This window comes from Hemicordylus capensis, chromosome 6 (genome assembly GCF_027244095.1).
Source record: "Hemicordylus capensis ecotype Gifberg chromosome 6, rHemCap1.1.pri, whole genome shotgun sequence".
NCBI lineage: Eukaryota > Metazoa > Chordata > Lepidosauria > Squamata > Cordylidae > Hemicordylus > Hemicordylus capensis.
Window position 1 is genome coordinate 60162977 of NC_069662.1, and position 19298 is coordinate 60182274.

Genomic DNA, 19298 nt, shown 5'->3' on the forward strand with positions numbered 1-19298 from the left:
TTCTTTAAGTGCAGCTTCACTTACTTCTTCAAGTTGCAATGCCAAGGTTGGTGGCATAAGACACTAACATAAGGCAAACAGAAGACAATTATTTTCAGATTCTGTTACACCTGACATGACTTTCAAGCACCTCCTTAAAACAAATCCTAGCTTATCCCAACTATCCTTCTTCTCTTTTAGTTTCCTTTCGAATACATCTTGTTTTCTTGGAATGGATTCTTTATTACAGTCATCGGCCTGACAGATTTGTTTTCTTAAATTAAGCCTGGAGGCAGAGACTTCATTGTGTTTTAAATTTCTGTACAGCACTTAGAAACTGCAAGAGCTTAAAAAAAAATCTCAGTGTACCCAATTATGATGATACTTGTCTGTCCTCAATGTTGTCAGCTGGCTGCAACAGCCTACTAGCTCCTCAGGCCAGCTAAGGAACCCTGGGACTTGGTGGTTTTTGAGAAAGCGTATCACAAAGAAAAGAAAGTAAAATCTTGGCTTTTTACCCAGGTTTTGCATGAGTGTTTGTTGCTGCTGCTTTGTACCGTATTGTTATATTGTACATGTTTTTAAAGCTTTTAGTTAGATTTGTATTTTTTTTTAATATTCAAATGTAATTTTTATTGTGCAGTTTTTATAGTTTTATGTTGTTCTACATGTCTTGTAAACTGCCTTGAGATTATTTTAATGGAAGGAGACATAAAAAATCTAACAATAAAATAAATAAATAAATAAATAGATAAAAGCACACATCTCTATTTCTCAAATAAGTAGTCCTGGAGTTTCCTGGATGGGGGCTGTAGCTGAGTGGTAGAGCATCTAGTTTTGTAATGATCAGCCACCCCTCCCTCTAAAGAGTTAACCAGAAGTGAACCCTGTCCTGACTGACAGGCTAGTGAACTCCAGGGCTCAGCCAATCAGCACTCCAGGTGGGTGGGACCTAGAGAGCCACTGGGAGGAAGGAGAGGTTCTTTCTTAGAAGAACTGGCTGGGGGTGCAGAGGAGGACATGTGGCCTTGAAGCTGGCTGCAGGAAAATGTCTCTGCAAGTCCTGGAAAGCCAGGAGGGCAGTCCGAATTCTCAACCAGTGTTTGATAAGTTCAAGAAAAGGAAGCCAGGGTTTTGGCTTTGGGATGTTTAGTCTAGGGAAGTTTGTTTAGTCAGACTTTGTGTTAGACTTCCGGGTTTTTTGGTGTGTGCTTTGTATATCCCTGAAACTGTTCTATGATTGTTTACCTGTAACGTAAACTAAACTAAGAAATGCTAGCCTTTGCCCATCCAGCCAGGGTGTTGCAAAAGACTCTGTAAGCTTTTAAAGGTGCCATATCTGTTCCTTGCAACTGGGTAACCAAGATTTTTAAAGCATGCCGCCCCAACATCATTTAGGGTGCTTTCTGAAGTATTCTTGTAACTTACTGAGTATTTTTATCTGTAACTAAAAGCTGAGAGAGCCCCAGACAGAAGCCGTCTGTAGCATTTGAATAAAGCTGGGTGGTTTTTTTTGTTCTTTTCTTTTACAAGCCTCTCCGAGTGGGGATTTTAACTCAGGAACCGTGGGGGAGGGGGGGCCTGAAAGAGAGTCATACTCTGGTGCAAGCACATTCTCAGTTGCTCAGCAACTATCAGTTTTCTCACCACATGTAGGTTTGCACATGGAGGATTTTTATGTACTTTTCCAATAGCAAAAGAAAGAGTTTTCCCTGGGATTCCACCCAAAGCCCAGGGAGGTTCAAGCTCTGTAATAAAGAGGGGTGATGGTGGTGGCAGCCATTTTTGAATTTACAAAAAATACAGAAGAGTTTTTAGGAGAAGCCTAATCATGCAGCTCAGCAGGGATGATCCAGCATTTCTTTCCCTCACATGATCTTGCTCAGAGACAAAGGCTTTAATCTGCTACAACTTTGCATTCAGAATATGTCAGATTCAATCCCCAGCATCTCTAGGGAGGGCTGGGAAAGAGTTCTGCCTGAAATCTTAGACAATCACTGCCAGTCACTGTGGGCAATATTGAGCTTGATGGACCAATGATCTGATCTAGTGTAAGGCAGTAGGGGTGTGCATGAAACAGATTTTGCATTTTGTTTCAAGCGCAAAAAGAAACGTAAAATGCCCAAAACATTTTGTTGAAACAGCAGCCAAGCCGGCTGTTTGACAAAACAAACTCGAAACATTTCGAGCACCAGTTTGGACTTGGAGGGCTGTTTTTCCAGAGAAAGCTGATCTACCAATTGGTATCAGCAAGTAGACCAATCCTCCGAGGCGGGTAGACCAGGACTCCGCTCCAGTCTTAGCATGTCAGCCCACCTTGTAGAACTGGTCTACTAGGTCTCCTTGGAAAAAGAGACCTACAAAATGGCACTCAAAACATTTTGAATTGAAACGGGATTGTTTTGTTTCGAGCTCGAAACAGGCCCTTTATTTGAAGAGCATTTTGGTTCAAGCTTGAAATGGCTCATTTCAAGCTCGAAACGTTTTGCATATCCCTATAAGACAGCTTCCTATGTTCCTGTACAAGCAGACACAAACTTACCCGCACTCTCTGTTCTGAAGGAGGGCCTCACTTGTTTAGTTTGGTGAACTGCTTCACCAAATCTTTAAGTTCTGGACACTCCAAATAGATACAGGAGAATAAAAGCCTGCATGAACAGCCCTGAGCACTGAGCATGACCCTATGCTTTCATACCAATTTTTATGTCATGCAACCTGGGCTGGGGGCTCTTGAACCCTCATAAACTGTAACTGTTTCCTTTCCCCAATATGGGGCCCTAGATCTATTTCCTCTTTGTAAGATGCCATGGGAAACTTTAATTCAACTCATTGCATTCAACTTCAACGCTCCTTTTTTGTTCAGCTTGCAAGACAGATGTATGATCTCTACATAAAACTGAATGACTGATTTAAAATGTCCTGAAGCATTTTTAAAAGCCTCTCGAGATGTGCAAATAAAATGAAGATTACCTACACCACATTCTTCCTAAATATTTTTAGCATAAGTGTCTTGGCCAAAGATTTTTCTACCTGGTATGAAAAGACATAAGCCTTTATCATGACCACCATCATAGAATCTTTCCTGCCTCATTCTTCCAGAGCAGAAATCATGACCTAGTACACCACCTGGTTACATAGGAAACTGCTTTATACCAAGTTGGACCACTAGTCCATCTATCTCAGTATTGTCTACACCAGGCCTGCTCAACTTAGCCCCCCCCCAGCTGTTTTTGAACTACAACCCCCATAATCCCCAGCCACAGTGGCCAATAGCCAGGAATTATGGGAATGGTAGGCCAACATCTGCAGGAGGGCAGAAGCTGAGCAGCCCTGGTCTACACTACACTCTCCATGGTTTCATACGAACATTTCCCAATCCTACCTGCTGATGCCAGGGACTGAACCTGGGAGCTTCTGCATGCAAAAGCAGCTGCTCTTTCACTGACCTACAGTTCTCCCCCGGTTCATCTGTGGCTCAAAATATGTTCCCAAATACTCAGGGAGTTCTCACATGCTATGAACCCACTATTGTGCTTGGTCATGTTACTTTCTACTGGAGAACACACAAGGTGGAGCAAGAATCATTCCTCTAGTTCAGAGCATACAAAATGTCTGTTCAAACAAGGCCCTTGCAGACCCAATTCAAATTCAATTCTTTGAACTGAATTGTATTCAAGTCAACAGATTAATCTTCCTAAAATGATTAAAATGACAGGGTCAAGTCATTTTTCCTACAGACAGAAATGAATGCATAGGAGAACAAAAGTATAAAAGCTTACCGGTATGTGAGGTTCAGCAATGTCCTTCTCAAAGAACTGAGGATGTGTGTTAATGACATATTTGGCTGCATTTTTCCCAGATTCTTTTGATAAGGAAAATAAACGCTATAAAAAGAATATTTGTATTACTTTAATAAAAAGACTTGCCATAATAATGTTATCCTGGATCTTGGATGGGCAGCCATCTTGCACTTAGGGCCTGTGAGTGAGAATCAAATACTTCTTGCCCTCCCCCGCCCTGCAAAAAGGCAGGTTTTCAATGTGAAGTTTGCACTAAGATCTGCCCTAGTATTTATTTCATTAAAAGTAACGTAAAATGTGCTGTCACATCAGTGTCAACTCCTGGCAACCACAGAGCCCTGTGGTTTTCTTTGGCAGAATACAGGAGGGGTTGAACATTGCCATCTCCCACTAAGTAGGAGTTTTAACAAACCTGGCTTGGTACCACAAAGAGTCACCAAATCTTGGTTTGTTTTGCCAGAAGATGGGCAGTGTTCCCTCTAATTTTTCCATCTGTGCGTAAAATGAGTTTTATTCTGGGCAGCATATCAAAGAAGTATGTGTCTGTGTGCATTCAAAATGGGGCCTTCCTCATTCAACCTGAGCGGTATCTAAAATTAACTGAGCAGACATCAAAAAATGTGTGCACATGGACATGAGCACACCTTAGAGGGAACACTGGTCATGGGTTTTTCACATCCTCCCCTTCTCGTTACCTCCCATGATCTGGGCTTGCCTTTCTATGTGTGCAACAGACAGTTGAAATAAAATAGTTTACACATGCTTCAGAAGTGCCACTTAATACTTTACAAGCTTCTACTATACTATATGCAGTACACCACCAACAGAATGGCTACCCATTCCATGTACTTGGAGCACAACAACATGCACTGCAACTCATACACTGACATCTCTATGTATTTTGCTGGACAGAAAAATCTTTCTCTGTACGGAAAAAGGGGTGAATGAAGTGGCTCTTCGCAGCGTTGCATTAAAAGACAAGTTCAGCCTGCAACTAGCTTGTCACCTCACCTTTATTTTTTAGGCTGGGGTGAGGGAGATATCAATATGAAAAACACGTACTTGAACATAAGTGGCCCTGATATCTGTAGATAGACTGAGGACCAAAGCGGCAGACTTTCCACCCCCCCTGGCAAAATCAATTTTAAAAGATTTACTTACAAACTCACTGCTGGTTCTAGGAATAAGATAGGGGTCATCCTGAAACATGTAATGTACAGCTGTGTGATCCTAAATAAAAGAGAGCAAAACATTTAAATGGGAGATTCTGTGCAAATGACCACTCCATAGATTCAGGATCAGGCCCAAGGCCTATCTAGTGCAGCATCCTGTATCCCACAGTGACCCATCAGATGCCTCTGGGAAGTCCACAGGCAAGAGGTGAGGGCATGTCTTCTTTTCTGTTGTTACTTCCCTGCAACTGGTATTTAGAGGCACTTTGCCTCTGAGGCTGGAGGTGGCCTATTGGTACCAGACTAGTATTTATTTATTTAACATATTTATATACCGCCCAAAACCTGTGTCTCTGGGCGGTGCAGCCACCGATAGACCTGTCACCCATGAATTTGGCCCTAAATAGTTTAGCGTCATCTTCAAATTTGGCCACTTTGCTGCTTACCCCAACCTCTATATCATTTATGAATAAATTAAAGAGCACTGGTCCCAGTACAGATCCCTGGGGGACCCCACTTCTTACTTCCCTCCATTGTGAAAACTGTCCACTTATTCCTACCCGTTTCCTGTCCTTCAACCAGTTACCAATCTACAACTGAACCTGTCTAACCATGACTGCTAACTTTACTCAAGAGCATTTGATGGGGAACTCTTTTTGGCTTTTGGAATTCCAAGTATACTAGGTCAACCAGATCACCTTTATTCACATGCCTGTTGACACTCTCAAAGAACTCCAAAAGATTAGTGAGGCAAAGCTTGCCCTTCCAGAAACCATGCTGGTTCTCCTTCAGCAAGGCCTGATCTTCTATATGTTTAACAATCTTGTCTGTATGATTGAAAGTATGCTTTCAATCAATTTACCCAGCACTGAAGTTAAGCTAACCAGCCTGCAGTTTCCTGGACACCCCCACCCCCCAGATCCCTTTTTGAAAATCAGAATTAAATTAGCTACTTTCCAGTGCTCTATTACAGGGCCTGATTGTAGAGACAAGTTATATATTTTTGCTTAGATAAGCAACATTACATTTGAGTTCATTCAGAACTCAGGTTTTGCTGTATAAAATCTGAAGGATTTTAATTTAAATCTTTCAGCTGAAATTTTAAGTTGTTTATTTCAATGGACCCCAGAACTGTCTTCTGTTTAAAGAAGGGATTACTTTTAAGATAGCAGCCCACATGTTGTGCACTGCTCAAGAACAGAAGGGCTTCACCCTCACAGAACGGCAGGATAGTTGCACTGAAGTCTTCTTCTGCAGCCCGGCACTGGTGGAGGGAAGGGGGAAGCTATTTTTGTTTCTCTCCACTCCCTTCAAAACCCTTTTCATTTCAAAAAATATGGTGCTGAGAGTTGCACAACCCTCAGAGCCATATTCCTGGAAACAAAAAAAAGCTTTTGGTGCGAGCCGAGATACGCAAAAATCGCTTCTCCCTCTCCTCCAGCCACTCTGGATTGCGGAGGAAGTTTCAATAAAGCTATCCTCCAGCCACTCTGAGAAGGCAGAGTCCTTCTTCCGCCCTTGAAGCGCTGCTGAAGATGTGGGCCAAGTGTGAATGATGGCAGTACTGAAATTGGTTGCAAGCAGTTATCTGCTAGGTAGCACACATATTTCATGCAGCAAACTAAACTGGTGCACCATTCTAGCCATCACTTCTGCCACTCCAGATTTGGAAGTTGCTTTGATGCAACAATACTCTTGCTTCGCATTGTGTAAAATAGCACAAAATGCATCATGGCAATATTAAAATCAATCTAGCAAAAAAGGAGTATTGGTCACTCACCGTGAAGGCTTCTTCTTGCTGCTGGTGTTGAGGACATTTCACATTGTTATCTTTCCCAGCATGCTCCAGAGGGCAGGACATATTCAAATTAGTCGAAGCCTTTAAGAGGCCTAGGAGGATAACCCCTCCCAGTTTAGTTAGTTAAGCCAAGCTTCTGGAAGGAAAAGATCCATAAAAGACAACAGTAAGTGCAGAAAACAGTAACACAAGGTACAGACCAGTAGCTGTGGATGCTCTGGGTGGGCCGAGATATCCTCAACGCCAGCAGCAAGAAGAAGCCTTCGCAATGAGTGACCAATGTTCCTTTCTCAGCTGCTGGGTGAGGACATCTCACGTGGGACATGTCACAGCTAACAAGACCCTGGGATGGAGGGTGACCCCAGCTACTGGGGAGGAAGGCTGTGTTGAAGCACAAGCCTGCTGAAGGCAGCCTGAGAGGAGTGCAGTAGATCTAGTTTGTAGTGTCTTGTAAACGTAGATGGGGAGGAACACGTTGCCGCTCTGCAGATGTCTTCTGGGGGGCATTCATGCAGAATGCTGCTGAGGTGGCTGCTGAGTGAGTGGAATGAGCTGTGATCCTCAATGGGGCAGACAGGTGCTGGACTTCATACGCCAAGGAAATACAGGCTTTAATCCATCTGGACAGCATAGATGTCGAAACTTGTTGTCCCATCGTGGATGGGAGGAAGGCGACGAACAACGCTTCCGAAGAATGGAATGAAGAGGTCCAAGACAGGTAAGCCTTGAGACGACGAACATCAAGTTTGTGCCAGTCTTTCTCCCTCAGATGAGAGGGGTAGAACTTGGTTCTGAGATTTGTGGAATACTGAGGCCACTTTTGGTAGGACCGAAGGGTATCAAGGGTCTGGAATCTGACAAGAAAATGCAAAATCTGAGATTGGCCGATAGAAACCTGAGTTTGGAGACTCGCCTGGCTGACATGATAGCTATCAGAAAGGCCAGTTTAATGGACAGAATGTGGAGGAAGATAGAATGTAGTGGTTCAAACAGTGGTGCATGAAGTACTCTGAGAACCTTGTGGAGGTCCCAAGAAGGGAACCTGTGAACTACTGGTGGAGATAACAGGGTGGCCCCTTGTAGGAAGTGTGTTTCAGGTGCGGATGTGAGGACAGACCTTTCCCTTTGCAGGCTGAGAGAAACGATCCCAGGGCGGCTGTATGCCGTTTGATAGTGTTGGCATGAAGCCCTTTGTCCAGGCCGTTCTGGAGGAACGATAAGAGTTCTGGGAGTCTGCAGACTATAGCCAAAAGTTTGTGCTGTCTGCACCATCAGAGAAAACGTGCCATGTGGATTGATAAATCCGGTTTGTAGACAACCTTCTGGATGCTAGCAGAGTTCTAGGACTCGTTTGCCGTATCCAAGGCGGCCTAGTATATTATGTTCAGTCATGAGGCGGCAAGCCTGAACCAAGCTGGGTCATAATGAAAAACTGGACCCTGACTGAGGAGGTTGTGTCTTGCTGGAAGAAACCACAGGATGTCTACCACCAGGTGGAGAATTTCTGTGAACCATGGGCGGCGAGGGCAGTAGGGAGCCACCAGAATCACTTGTGCCTTCACCAGAAGTAATCTGGTGAAAGCACAAGTAATTCACACGGACAATATGACAGCAAAAGCCCATGTAAATCGCCAGGGAGGGACACGATCCCACTCTATCCACCAAGAATTGGTCCTGTTATCGCAGTGGGCAGAGACGCACTTGTCTTCCATCATACCACATCATGTCAGTGGTTCCCTCAACACTCAAGCAGACTGGCTGAGCCGCCAAGAATTGCACCCAGCAGAATGGAAGCTTAACCCTCAGGTCCTTCGCCGCCTCACGGGAGCCTTGGATCACCTGTCAGTGGACTTCTTCGCATCTCAGTTTAATGCCCACCTACCTCACTTCTTCTCCTGCTTTCAGTGCCATCAGGTGGCAGGAGTGGATGCCATGTCAATCCCATAGCCCCAAGAACTGTTGTATGCCTTCCCAGGAGTGGTACTGGTGGGAACTACTGGTTTCTCCCCGTGGTGAAGAGCCCGGGGATCCAGCAGGGTCTGATGAAGAGGAGGCACCCATGGACACGACGTCCTTCCCTTTCCCAGGCATTGGTTTTTTGGAACGTACGCATCGGTGTCTGTTCCCAGAAGCCCGAATGGCTTGGCGAGGAGCAGCATAGGCTGTGATACCTCCAGAGGGCTAGCTACGGCCTCCTTTAACACCACGAGGTCAGGGCTCACCGGCCTATTGAGGGGGGAGGTTGAACGGTCACGTTTTTGGGCACGTTGTATCACTGTAGACTGGCCCCCATGATGACCCAAAGGTGGGTTGTGGGCCTTACACCCCCCGTCGCTTCCGAAGATGCAGTGGTCCTTGGTGGAGCATTTTGTGTGGTGTGCACTATCACATGGTGGTGATGGGGCTTATTGGGCGGGAAGGGGTCCACCTTCTTTCCCTTTGGCATCAAAATGTGCAGGATGCCGGATCTCTGAGGCTCCGTTGGCAGGAGAAGAGGGGAGAGAGTGGGGAAAGGATGGAGATAGTAGAGAATGGAGCACTGGTACTCACTGTGAAGGCTTCTTCTGGCTGCTGTTGTAGAGGACAACTCCCTGGGTTATCATCCCATGCTCGCTCCAGGGCAGGATGTATGCTAATTAGGAAGCTATAAAAGGAGCCGGATGGTAACCCCACCCAGTTCTTGTAGTCAGCCAAGCTTCAAACAGAAGGAAACTTCAACAACACACATATATGAGTAGAAAAGGTAAGCAAACGGTAAACAGGTTAAAAAAAACCCAGCAGAAAGACAGAGAACTGCTCCCCCCCCCAGGAGTCTGGGACTGCATAGGGAGGGTCGAGTTGTCCTCTACAACAGCAGTCAGAAAAAGCCTTCATGGTGAGTACCAATGCTCCATTCTCGGCTGCTGTGTGAGGACAACTCCCTGGGGACATACCATAGCCAGGTGACCCAGGGTGGGGGTCCCAGGCTACTGAGGGGGAAGGACGTGTTGCAGAACCCTTCTACCAAAGGCAGCCTGAGCAGAGTGTATGGTGTCCATCTTGTAGTGTCTGGTGAAGGTGGACGGAGACGTCCACGTGGCCGCTCTACAGATCTCCTCCCATGGGGCATTGGTGGAAAACGCTGCCGAAGTGGAGGCCGCTCTGGTTGAATGCGCTGTGACTCGCGTAGGTAGGGGCAAGTGCTTGGTCTCATACGCCAAAGAAATGCAGGCTCTGATCCACCGACCGATGACTTGCTGAGGAGACCTTTTGGCCCATGGATGCTGGTAGGAAGGAAACGAATAAGGAGTCCGTCGTCCTGAAGGAGGCGGTTCTTTTAAGGTAGGTCTTCAAGCAGCGGCGAATGTCCAGCTTATGCCACTCCTTTTCCCTGGGGTGAAGAGGCTTGGGACAGAAGGAGGGCAGGACCAAGTTTTGAGACCTGTGAAAAATGGACACCACCTTGGGCAAAACTGAAGGGTCTGGGATCAAGGTCACTGAATCCGCAGAAAATATACAGAAGTTGGGACTGGAGGATAGCGAGGCTAATTCTGAGATCCTCCTGGCCGAGGTGACAGCCACCAGGAAGCCCAACTTCAGGGAAAGGATGCGTAACGAAATGGACTTGATAGGCTCGAATGGAGGCTTGTGGAGGACCCGCAAGACCTTGTGGAGATCCCACGTAGGGAACCTGTGCACTACAGGAGGGGAGGTCAGCGATGCTCCACGAAGGAAATGCTTTAGGTGGGCGTGAGACAAGAATGGCTTGCCCTTGAATGGGAGTAGAGAGGAGCCAAGGCCGAAGCGTGTTGCTTGATGGTATTGGCCTTAAGGCCCTTGTCAAGGCCGTCCTGCAGGAATTGTAGCAGTTCCGGTAGGGAACACGCCCTCGGAGCCAGGTGCCTGTTTCTGCACCATTTGAGGAAAACTCTCCAAGTGCACTGGTATATGCACCTCTCCAGGTGCACTGGTAAAGAGCACCTGGAGGCCATCAGGGTGTCCAGAACGCTCCAGGAGTAACCGAAGCCCTTTAGCAGTTCCAGTTCATGCGCCAGGCAGCAAGCTGGAACCAGGCGGGATCCGGATGAAGTACAGAGCCTTGCAAGAGAAGGTCCGCGGAGACCAGAAGAAACACTGGAGAGCCGGTTGCGAGGTTCAGGATCTCTGGGAACCACGGCCTGCGGGGCCAATGGGGAGCCACTAGAATAACTCTGGCCCTCAGGAGCCGGATGCGCCTGAGGAGCGGCACTGGCATAAAAAAGGGTCCTTGGCCAGGGAGCAGTCATGGCGTCTGTCTGTTCCGCCTGTGGACACTGGAACCGAATGAAGAACTGTGGAAGCTGAGCATTGCTGGGAGCGGCAAACAGGTCCACTTGAGGGGCTCCCAGCCTTTTGGACAGGAATTGAAAGGCTCCATGGCTCAGAGCCCACTTGGCTGGGCCCATTGCAGTAGCAGTACCACCTCCTGGTGGAGGGAATGAGACCTGGTGCCGACCTGCCGATTGACGTGGGCTTTCGCTGTCACGTTGTTGGTCCGGACCAGAACATCCTTGCCCCTCAACATGGGGAGGAAGGCTCGAAGGGCCAAACGAATTGCCCGAAGCTCCATCCAGTTCATGCTGTGGGCCGACTCCTCGGGAGACCACTTGCCCTGAGCCGATTGAGAAAGGCAATGGGCTCCCCATCTCCAAAGGCTCACATCCGTGGTGACGAGGATCTGAGGGGGGGTCCAGGAAGGGCTTTCCGGTCTCTAGGTTCCTCTTGCAGAGCCACCACCGGAGCGAAGAGCGAACTTCTGGGGTCAATTGAACCCTCTTGCATGACCTGGAGGCGATGTCCTCCTGGAAGGGGAGAAGGAACCACTGCAGACAACGAAGGTGGAAACTTGCCCAGGGGACAAGAGTTGATGGAGGAGACCAGGAGACCCAACAACTGAGCCAGATGAAGGACGCGAGGCCTGCTGGTTGTCAGGACCTTCGATGTCATGGCCCAGATCTTGAGTCTGCGTTCCTCTGGAAGAAACAATCGGTCCCTTTGGGTATCTAGAACTACTCCCAGGTGTTGGAGAGTGAAAGAGGGAGATAGATGACTCTTGGCGTGGTTGACCTGGCAACCGTGGGTCGCCAGGGCCTCTAGGGTGACCCGGACGTCCCGCTCTGCATGTTCTTGTGACAGGACGAGCAAGTCGTCCAAATACGCAAAAAGGCGGACCTTTTGTAGGCGGATGCGGGCTACTAGAGGAGCCAGCACCTTTGTGAATGCCCTTGGGGCTGAGGAGAGGCCGAATGGGAGGGCTCGGTACTGATAATGTACTCCCCTGTAACAGAATCTGAGGAGATGGCGGGATAGGGGGTGAATGGGGACATGCAGATAGCCTCTGTCAGATCCACAGATGCCATAAGATCCCCGTACTGTAAGCTCTCCGCGATGGAGCGGAAAGTCTCCATTCAGAACCTGCGCCTGTGCACCCACCGGTTTAAGGCCTTTAGATCGAGGACTGCCCTGTAGGTGCCATCCCGCTTGGGCACGGTGAATAAGATTGAATAAAGCCCTTGACAGTGTTCGGGAGGAGGACCCGGCTCTATGGCTGCAATGGCTAACATGTGGTCTATGGCCTGCTGGAGGATTCTGTGCCTTGTGGTGGATCGTGATGTTGGGGTGGGTAGAAATCTGTTTGGCGGGTGGCCTAACAATTCTATTGAATATCCCTTTAAGACTGTCTTCAAGACCCATTTGTCTGTGGTGGACGCCTCCCAGGCATGGTAAAAGTGGGAGAGGCGCCCTCCTATCTTTAAAAAGTCATTGTGATTGATGTGGTTTAAATTGCTGGCCTGGCTGGGCTCTCGAATTGGACTTGGCAAGGAAGTTTCCCTTTGGCCAACTGGGGCGTCTGAACCTGTTGTCCCGCTCATGGAGGCGAAAGGAGGGACAAAAGGAACGATACTGTTGCGGCTGTGGTTGGCCTCTATGAAAGAAGCGGCGCTCGTCCCTCTTGGCTGTGGTAGGAAGGGCCTTCTTTCTATCTTTGGTTTCTATGAGGATGTCCTTAAGGGCCTCATCCCCGAAAAGCTTAGTCGCTGAGAAGGGAACCGCCGCCAGATTGGCCTTTGAGGACGAATCAACCTGCCAGTGGCGGAGCCAAAGGGTTCACCTAGCAATTACGTTAGTAGCTGTAGCCCGGGCCCCAAAACGTACCGCATCTAGCGTGGTGTCAGCAATGTAGGCTTGTGCCTTCTGCAGCTTTAGCGCAATCTGGCGGGACCTGGCTGGATCTGGGGGAGGGGACTGAAGCAACTCATCAGTCCAGAGCAGCGCTGCCCGGGAAATAATAGAGGCCACTATGGAAGCTCTAATAGAAAAGGAGGTACAATCGTTATTTCTCTTTAACTGTACCTCGATCCTCTTGTCAGCAGGATCTTTCAGGACCGACTCTCCATCTCATGGCAGGACCGCCCCAGAAGTCAGGGCGGCCACATGGGCATCCATCGGAGGAGTTTGAAATTGTGAAGCTGCTGAAGGCACAAATGCATAGTGCTTGTTGGCTAAAGGCGAGACCTTCTTCTGAGCTGCTGGCGCTTGCCATTCCTGCTGTAAAACCTCTGAAAAGGTATTTGGCAAGGGGAACAGGAGTTCTGGTGTGGAATATGTAGGCAGCACCAGAGATTCCTTAGAGGGAATCGCCCCAGATTGAAGACCTTCAATAGTGAGACCCAAAGTGTGCATGGCCTTCGGAAACAATGTAGAGAGGTCATCTGAGGGAAACAGGCGCTTAAAATGGGGCATGGGTTCCCCTGGCCCTGTCTGCCCATCTGACCACTCCCCTTCTTCCCTAGAATCTTCCCCCAGGTCCACCAAGTCAGGGGCGGCCTCCCCAGCAACTGTAGCCCCAACATGGCCAAGAGGGGAATGGGCGGGGGGGTGTGCAGTAATCTGTTCCAGGCGGGTACGGGACTCTGGACTGGAATCCTCTGAGGAATGGATCTGGGGGGTGCAAGGAGTAGAGGATTTAACTCCCCCAAGCTTTCCATGCTGGCCCTTGCGGCCCTTTCTCTGCTTCCTGCGGGATCTTTGATGAGGGGAAGAGCTGGACTCAGAGGGAGAGGATGAGGAGAAACGCCTCCTCCTCTGTTGCAGTGCCTGGGATAGGGCATTGTTGATCCAGAGCTTCCAGGCCTCTGGCATATCTTCCCCTGGTGCCACAGGGGTGGAGGGAACGGAGGCAACCTGGTTGCCCGGCAGGGCCTGCCCAACAGGCTCAAGGAGGAGGAGGAGGAGAAGGGGGGGGGGCTATCCCCTGGCAAAGCCTGTCCCGATGCTAAAGGAGGGGGTTGGAGGCGACCCTGAGTTAACCCCGCGCCCCCTGGGGACTGCTGCTCCGGCTCACCCTCTGCTGCTTGGGCCGTGGACTCCTCCTCCTCCCCCGATGAGCCGGTGGCTTCCGAAGATCGGACCGCTGCAAAAGCTTCCAGCACCTGGGTCCTCCTGCGCCGCCGCTGGGCCCTTGCCTGGTCTGCGTCGGGCTCGAAGGCCGAGTCAAAATGGTGGCCGTTGCTGTGCGCGCCCGCATACGCCACCACGGCATGCTGGTCCTTCTTCAAGGCGCCCGCTCCCACAGTGGGGAGCGGTGCCATGGATGGCCCTTCGCCCGGAGGGAACACGGTGGTCCTGGGCACGGCTGAGGCATGCTTGGCGGTGGCCGCGCTTGCAGCGGAGCGGTCCACTTTCGCCGTTTGCGCCCTCGCTTTCTCGGTTCTGGGCCTAATGCTCTGCAAGCAAGGCACTCTGCTCTGCTCCATGGCAGGAGGGTGGAAAGGACAGAGCGAGGTGCGGTAGGAGGGCTTGGAGGGGAGACGGGGCAAGAGAAGGAAGAGCTCGAAAGCGAAAGAGGGTTTTGTTTTGAATAAGGTCAGAAGTGAGGCTGAAGAGAAAACCAGGAGTGGAGCAGGAGCAATTGAGAGAGGACTTATGTGAGGCAGGAAGGAAGGAGAACAAGCTGAAGCAAGGCTGAGAGTCCTTTCCTGGAGCTAGCAGGACGAAAAGAACTGGGTGGGGTTACCATCCGGCTCCTTTTATAGCCTCCTAATTAGCATACGTCCTGCCCTGGAGCGAGCATGGGATGATAACCCAGGGAGTTGTCCTCACACAGCAGCCAAGAAGGGTTGTGGTTTTTTTTTAGGTTATAAAAGCAACGTGTACAGATAATTGAAAAAAGGTGAGAAAAGGAGGAATATAGGTAGAGTGGTAGAGGAAACAAGGCAGTGCCATCCGCTCTGGAGCTCTTCAGGACAAACTAAACTGGGACGGGTTATCCTCTCAGGCCTCTTAAAGGCTTTGACTAATTTGAATATGTCCTGTCCTCTGGAGCATGCTGGAAAAGATAACCATGTGACATGTCCACAACCAACAGCTGAGAATATGGAGTTTTGCATTGTGTACAGTTACATGTGAAGAACGAACAAATAGCAATATAGCATAACTTTAGATAACTTACCTTGTTTACTGTTGATGACAGTGCTTGAAGAACTGCTATCTTATCCCTAAATTGAAGAAAATAATGTTCAGTATTAACTTTTCAGCACTTGACAACATATTATTTCAATATTCTGAAGAAAGCCACAATTCGAAGGTTTAACTGTAACTACTCACCAAGTTTTCTTTCTTGGAAGACAAATACTTCCTTCAATAACTATGAAAAACAAAAATGATATATGGTGAAGAGTATGAAACTATCAAAGTCTTAATTCTATAAAATTAAGGTGTGCTTAGGCATAATCATTAAGCTTAAGCATTACTTGTATCAGAAACAAACTTTAAGAGTTACACAAACAGTCCTATTCTAGTCAGACCCAACTCCCGTGTCTATAGATTATTCTTATTTCCAAGTAGAATAATCATAAATTTTAATCAGCAGAAGTGCAATGCATTTCTAACTATTTAAGAGTATACTTTTTAGGAGTTTAAAAATGTCCACAAACATACTGCACCTTCAGAGTTGGGTTTTTTTTCATGAAGTGTATTTCCCGAGCAGTACCTATAGAAACCAAATACAACCATAACATATTTCATTGGGTAAAAACAAGAATATGTTTTTTTTTTAAAGTTGGCGGCTTTCTGTAGAATGTACAATAGTTAATAGAGGCAACTTTAGCTTAAAATAACCCTATTTTGACGTTCAAAAAAAGAGCCCTATACACAGCAGCACCAAAAGTGGATTACAAATCTGATCCCAGCACATCACTCACCACTTCCATCTCACAGCTCACTGTTATGGCAGCATTCATCTGTAGAGGAAAACACCATAACCATTATGGTGGGCACTTCCCTAATCAGCAGCCTGGGGAGATCTGGGCTGCCAATCATGGAAGCATTCACCATCACAGTTAAGGCGTTTCCATCTGCAGATGAATGTCGCTCAAACTGTGAACAGTGAGGTAGAGTGGTTGCGTGACACACTGGGGTGGGAATTATGACTCAGTTTTGGTGCTTTTAAGTATGTATAGGGCCATTAAAAAAAATTTCCAAATATGGCTACTATTACAATGGAAACATGCAAGAACCTCACACAAAGCTCACAAACACAGGCAAATTAACTACAGTGTCTTATAACTGTGAAGGGCTGAGACCTGCTGGGTGGTTACACCCTGTCTCCCAGGAAGAACATTGTGACAAGGAAAACCCAGATTTCAATCAAGCACTGGCCGGGGAAGGAACAGCTAGATGGGGGATTGGTCTGTAACTCAATAGAAAAACATCTGCTTTGCATGCAGAGGTTCAACCACTGGCATCTCAAGATTCCAAGTTGGAAAGGACTCCTGCCTGAAGCCTTGGTGAGCCACCGCTAATCAGTGCAGACAAAACTGAGCTAGATGGACCAATGGTCTGACTTGGTATATAAGCATCTTCCTATGCTTTCTAAACTGGCAAAAGAACAATGTGTGTTTTGGATTGGGCAAAAAAAGTTTGCAAGCTGGGGACCCTTACACCACTGTATATGCGTAGCAAATTCTCAATGAGCACGCACACGCCTTGCTCCCTTCAGCCATGTACAGGCAGCCTTCTATGATGCATCTCCCATCCTCCTCAGCCTCTCCTTTTCGTTCTAAGCCTTACCTGCTACTCCCTTCTGTGGATGGGCCAGGCGCCTCCGAGAGGATCAGCCGTCTTGGCAGCAGCGCTTGGCGACCAAATAAGCGCAGCCGCAGCCATCGACCCGCCATATTTGCGGTGCCGCGCTACCAAACCAACGCATGCTGGGACTGGAAGAGCGAGTGAGGAAAAAGCCGGAACCGGAAGTCCCGGGCAAGTCGCCTTCCGTGTTCATTCTCTGGCACGTGCAATCCTCGCCGTTTCTACTGCTGCGCGTCTCGGGCGGGCGCCGGGGCTGGGAAGCCTTGCGCCGGCCATGGCGGCGGCGAATGAGGCGCTGCTGTGGCGGCGGCTGACGGGCTTGTCATTCGGGATGTACACAGCCGAAGAAATACGGTAAGCCAGCAAAGCAGAAGAATGAACCGTGTGGTGCCTTAAGAGTGGCTGGGTTTATTACAGCAAGAGCTTTGAACCTCTAAGGTGCTACAAGATCTAGGGTTTTTCTTGCTCAGTCTCTAACGCGGCTGCGGCTCCTCCAATTTACTAACGCGATCTACTCCAGATCTACTAACGTGGCTGCTGCCGCTCCAAAAGGGAAGAGTCTCGCCCACGGCTGTGCCGCGTGAGGGGGGCGGGCTAGAAGCGCAGCATCTCTGCTTCGGATCGTCGGGAGCCCTGGGCACCTGCAGTCTGGAGCGCCAGCTTCGGAAAAGGGCGATGGAGGAAGGGGTGGGCATCCAAAGCAGCCACGGACAGAAAGTGACCTCAGGTGGCGGGTATATCTTCCACGGCAGGGTCTTTATAATAGACATGTATTGATGGAGGAGGGAGTGTGACTGTTAGTCCTCTTGGATCTTGCATGAGAGGGGTGGGAGTAGGGGTCACTTTTTTACAATGGCTCTGCTTGTACCTCTTGGGTAGGTTTCAGATGGTGTCATTTGAAGGCTGTTGCTTTTCAAAGCAAGAGCTTTTATATGGTGTCCTTCAGAGCTGCATTTTGTCTCTAATGCTGTTTAACAACGACATGAAGCTATCAGGGGATTTGGTGCAGGTATGCACCCGTACTTTTCTGACACCCAAATCTATTTCTCCATGTCAGCTTCATCAGATCTGGCATAACTTTCCTAAATGCCTGCCTGTAGGCGGTAATGGGCTGGATGAAGCATAACAAACGGAGGCTAAATCAGAACAGGATGGAGTTGGTAATTGAAGGGGGCCTGTAAATCAGGAGAGGGATTACATCTGCCTGTTCTAGACAGGGTTACACTCTTGCAGAAGGAAAAGGTACACTGTTTGGGAAGATTTCTGGATACTATTCTCTCTCTTATACCTCAGGTTGAGGCAGTTGCCAAGAGTTCTTTTTATGAGCTGATATACCCCACTGCACTCTTTCCTAGAAGAAAATAACCTTAGTGGTGCACATGTTGGTAACCTTCAGGCTTGACTATTATAATGTGCTCTATGTTGGACTGCCTTTGTATGTAGTCCGGCAACAATAATTAGTTCAAAATGCTGCTGCCAGGTTGGTCTCCAGGATGTCCCAGAGACCACTTTACTCATGTTTTAAAAGAACTAAACTTTAGCAGTGTAGCCAAAGTAGAGCGCGTTACAGTAATCCAGCTGTGACGTGACTAAGGCATGGGTAACCGTGGCCAGATCTGCCTTCTCAAGAAAGGGATGCAGCTCGCGCACTAGCTGAAGCCGTGCAAAGGCACCCCTGGCCACCTCCTCCACCTGAGCTTCCAAAAGCAGAGTCGGGTCCAGTAGTACCCCCAAGCCGCGTACTTGCTCCTTCAAGGGGAGTGCAACCCCATCCAGAACCGGTAAAATTTCCTCATCCCGATTGGCTCTCCTACTGACCAACAGTACCTCCATCGTGTCCGGATTCAATTTCAGTTTATTAGCCCACATCCAACCCATCTCGGCCTCCAGCCCCCAATTCAGGACATCCACTGCCTCCCTAGGATCAGGTGACAAGGAGAGATAGAGCTGAGTGTCATCTGCATATTGCTGACAACTCAGTCCAAGTCCTCGGATGGTTAGCAATGGTTAGACCAGGGCTGCTCAACTTCGTTCCTCCTGCAGATGTTGGCCTACAACTCCCATAATCCCTGACTATTGGCCACTGTGGCTGGGGATTATGGGAATTGTCCAAAAACAGCTGGGGGGATAAAGTTGAGCCAGCCTGATCTACACCATTTCAAACTGGCTTTAGAGCTGGCTATGTGGTTGAGACAGCCTTGGTTGGCCTGATGGATGACCTTTACTGCGGAATCAACAGAGGGAGTGTGACTCTGCTGGTTCTTTTGGATCTCTTGGGAGCGTTCAATACTATCGACCATGGTATCCTTCTGGATCACCTGGGGGAATTGGGGATAGAGGGCACTACTTTGCAGTAGTTCTGCTCATATCTCTTGGGTAGATTCCAGATGGTGGAGCTTTGTGGTAGTTGCTCCTCAAAACAGTAGCTGTTATACGGAGTCC

At 48.4% G+C, this 19298-nt stretch overlaps 1 protein-coding gene across 1 annotated transcript in view; it reads left to right on the plus strand.

Annotated features, from left to right (window-relative positions):
* The first annotated feature begins 16836 nt into the window (after window positions 1-16836).
* POLR1A (RNA polymerase I subunit A) overlaps window positions 16837-19298 on the plus strand; it is a 74159-nt gene continuing 71697 nt past the window's right edge. Inside the window, exon 1 of the mRNA XM_053259809.1 lies at window positions 16837-17210. Within this exon, the coding sequence (XP_053115784.1) occupies window positions 16858-17210 (353 nt within the window). The 5' untranslated portion in view covers window positions 16837-16857. The remainder of the gene's footprint in view (window positions 17211-19298) is intronic.